At 39.0% G+C, this 4,282-nt stretch overlaps 1 protein-coding gene across 1 annotated transcript; it reads left to right on the top strand.

Moving 5' to 3' along the window:
* Positions 2,796–3,749, top strand: LOC102180654 (olfactory receptor 8A1-like). The gene has a single exon (XM_005699708.2). The coding sequence runs from the start codon at positions 2,820–2,822 to the stop codon at positions 3,747–3,749; it is 930 nt and encodes a 309-aa protein (XP_005699765.2). The 5' UTR covers positions 2,796–2,819.

The raw sequence follows: 4,282 nt of genomic DNA on the forward strand, positions 1-4,282 counted from the left end.
CCTGATATATATTTCCTGACCTTTGAAATCTAAGCATCCTCTGTAATTTCTGGGAGACTGATCCATTTTTCCTCAGTACAAGTACTTAATAACTATTTAAAGCGATTGTACAGAGAACATATATCTTCCATGAACTCTTGTTTATAATGCAGGAGATTTTCAACCATATGTTTACTTCATCTCTAAGTGTTTTTTCTTTGTGTGTTGTTTTCTTATGGGCAGTAATCCTGAGCCTCTGATGGTCTTCTGGAAACTGGAGGTAATAATGGTAGTGACTGATATCAAGTATGGGGTCATGTTTTCCTGTTTTATGTTATTAGATGATTGTGGAAAAAAATAATTCTCCATGCTGTCTAGGGTTTTCCCATCAGCACTGCACTAAGTAAATGATGTTCACTTTGTACTGCTCTGTAAAGCCCTTTGATTTATGGTAATGGTATATTCCAGGTGGATTTTTCCACATATCAAGAGGTAGACATTGAATAGAAGGGGATATGTAAGATATTTTCAATCTATTGTTGCTACCTACTTTTTCTCCTTTGTAATAAATGGAAATAATATTCCAAAAATTGTAGCTATTTCTGATAGTAATTATTATGAAGCAAACAATTTAACCACCAATAATTTAGCACGTAAAGTTTACAAAGGCAATGCAGATTTTCTTGTCTTCACACCACATTCTAAAGATTCAAAGACTCTTACACTTAGATAAGAAATATAGTTAGTGCCAGAGTTACTAGTCCTATAGAAATAATTTATTAATAATAAGTTATTATTCTTATAGGAATCTAAGGACACATTTTGAAGTGCTACAGTTAAAAAATAGGTTACAAAATTTTTTAAATACTATATGTCGATACACATGTAAGCATATATACACTGATAAGATGTAAAAAGGCAGTCTAGACTGTTGTTAGTCTCCAAGAAGCAGGAAAATAGTATTGTATTTTTGCTTCTTAGTGTTTCTGATTTCCTACAATGCACATATAATTTAAAAATCTGAAATTGTTAATAAAATTTGTCATTTGTGTCCAGAAATTCAATAGATTGTTTACTAAATAATAACAAAGTGTTGCACACAAGACAACCTACAGCAAAGCAACGCAGTTTACTGAAAACAAAATCGACTGGTAGTCAGAAGTCCAAAGTTTCATAACTAGTTTTGTGCTTATAAATTTAGCTTTTAAAGGCTAAGTTTCCTAGAAAATAGGAAAATAATGCAATATTCTTCTTTTTTATTAGCTATGCACAATATAACACACCAAGGATAAAGCATGTTCAACCACAACATTGCTTAGAGCTCTACATGTGCAGGTTTATTAGGCTACATGCTTGGGATTTAGGGAAGAGCTCATGATCAGAAGAAAGCAGTTTCAGTTCCAACTCCTTGGTAATTAGGAAGCCTCAGGAAAATCACTTCTGTCTGGCATTTCAGTTTCCTCCATATGAACATAGGATTGAAAATTCAACTCTACACATATTTTTCCTTATACACAAAACTTGTGGGGGGAGTTAATGAGATTGACTTTTGACTAGCATTACATAAAAGTTAGTAACTGTAAAAGGGAGCAAAGAAAATAGTGCAAATTTAGGGTTTTAGCTTAAGAAATATTTATTTCAGAAAAGGGATATATATAGCAATGATGATCCATGCTTCTTATAGCCATGTGTATAATGTGAGTACTTTGTCAATAAAGAGATAATGGCTTTATATTATGATCTGAAAATAAAAACAACAATAGTAAGAGTAGCTATTGAGCCCTACTCTAGACCTGTGGTCCCCAATCTTTTTGATATCAGGGAATGGTTCTGTGGAAGATAATTTTTCCACGGACCTGGGCAGCAGGGGGATGGTTTGGGGATGATTCAAGGACATTACCTTTATTGTGCACTTTAATATTATTACATCAAGTCCACCTCAGATCATCAGGCATTAGATCCCGGAGGCTGAGGTCCCTTGCTCTAGACAATGCTAAATGCCAGGACTGAGGCCTCAGCACAGATGGATTCAATGAGAATCTCTGTAGACCACAAAGAATTCCAGACACCTTATGACACATCACATTTTTATGGAACTGGCTTTTTGAAAAATATTTTCTAACTATGTATTATCCAATATTATTTTTACAACAACCTTAGGAATTGATATCACTAATTTCATATTTCAGATACAGAAACTGACTTGTAACTCAGTGATACTGCTGTAACTACCATATCACCCTGACACTAAATCTATGTGAGACAAGTTTTCATCTGTTCACAATCAGTGAATATTTAGGACTTCCATAGACCATAAGGAAGTTTCATTTCAGAAGCAAAATACATCTCCAACTACAAAATATGAATGCTAGTGCTTGTTATCTACAGGACTGAGGTTCTCGGACTTGAACCTGCATCAGCCTCACCTGGAGACAGTATGGTACACAGATCAGTGGACCCTATCCCAGAGTTCTTGACTTGGGAGGTCTGGGGTAAGGCCAGAGAATCTGCATCTCTAATGTCTTCAGGTGATGCAAGCAATGCTAGTACAGGGTCTAGACTTTAAGATCCACTGCTCTAGGATATTTCAGAGACATGAATACAGTAAAAGTTCTAGATCTTGCGCCATTTTTCTTCTCATCTCTATGACCATTGAAATATTCAGGGTCTGGTCTTCCTCCCAAAACAAACAACAAGATGAGGGCAGATTCATCAGGAAGGATATCAGGATCTCTCTGCTGGTCCCAAATGCTCAAAACTAGCTTCATCAAGCAGTGCAAGAAGCAGCCTTTCAGGTAGTTCTTCTCTCCCATCCCCACAGGGCCCCTAGCCAGAGGAGAATGGCTACAGAAAATCACTCTACAGTGACAGAGTTCATTCTTCAGGGTTTGACAGATCGGCCAGAGCTTCAGCTCCCACTTTTCTTCCTCTTCCTCGGGATCTACTTGGTCACCATGATAGGGAACCTGGGTGTGATAACACTGATTTGCCTAAATGCCCACCTTCACACTCCCATGTACTATTTCCTCAGCAACCTGTCCTTTGTGGATCTCTGCTACTCCTCTGTCATTACCCCTAAGATGCTGGTGAACTTTGTGTCAGAGAAGAACATCATCTCTTATGCAGGGTGCATGTCGCAGCTCTACTTGTTCCTGGTGTTTGTCATTGCTGAGTGTTACATGCTGACAGTGATGGCCTATGACCGCTATGTTGCCATCTGCAGACCTTTGCTTTACAACATCATCATGTCTCATCGAGTCTGCTCCCTGCTGGTGGCTGGGGTCTATGCCATAGGGTTCATTAGTTCAACTATAGAGACTGGCCTCATGTTGAAACAGTCCTATTGTGAACACCTCATCAGTTATTACTTCTGTGAAATCCTCCCCCTCATGAAACTAACCTGCTCTAGCACCTACCATGTTGAGATGACAGTCTTCATTTTTGCTGTAGTCAACTTCATAGTCACCAGTTCATCAGTCCTAATTTCCTATGCCTTCATCCTGTCCAGTATTCTCCGCATCAGTACCACAGAGGGAAGGTCCAAAGCTTTCAGTACATGTAGCTCACACTTTGCAGCCGTAGGGATTTTCTATGGAACGACCGCATTCATGTACTTGAAACCCTCCACAGCCAGTTCCCTGGCCCAGGAGAACATGGCCTCGGTGTTCTACACCACAGTGATCCCCATGCTGAATCCCCTGATCTACAGCTTGAGGAATAAGGAGGTAAAGGTGGCCATCCAGAGAACTCTGAGGGAAAAACCCTTTTGATACAAATGTTATGATTCTTTTTCAGTTTTAAAAATAACTTTTTATGAATCCCAGAGGGGAGCATTCCAAATGCTCAACCACTTGGGTTTGGAAACAGTCCCTTCTCTGCATGACTGGGTGACTGCTCTTGCCTCCTTCCCTCTTCCTTCCCACCTTCTGTCTCCTGCCACTTCTATTTGAAGCCAGCTGATGTTAAGTTGGATGAAGCACAAGCTGGAATCAAGATTGCCAGGAGAAATATCAATAACCTCAGATATGCAGGAGACACCAATCTTATGGCAGAAAGTGAAGAACTAAAGACCCTCAATGAAAGTGAAAGAGGAGAGTGAAAAGGCTGGCTTAAAACTCAACATTCAAAAAACTGAGATCATGGCAACCAGTCCCGTCACTTCATGGCAAATCAATGACGAAACAATGGAAACAGTAACAGATTTTATTTGGGGGGGGGGCCTCCAAAATTGCTTCAAATAGTGACTACAGCCATGAAATTAAAAGATGCTTTCTCCTTGGAAGAAAAGCTATGACCAACCTAG

The sequence above is a fragment of the Capra hircus genome, chromosome 29 (assembly GCF_001704415.2).
Source record: "Capra hircus breed San Clemente chromosome 29, ASM170441v1, whole genome shotgun sequence".
NCBI lineage: Eukaryota > Metazoa > Chordata > Mammalia > Artiodactyla > Bovidae > Capra > Capra hircus.

What these genes read in the sequence shown, in the direction of transcription:
- LOC102180654 (XM_005699708.2), top strand. Translation starts at nt 2,820, where the DNA reads ATGGCTACAGAAAATCACTCTACAGTGACAGAGTTCATTCTTCAGGGT.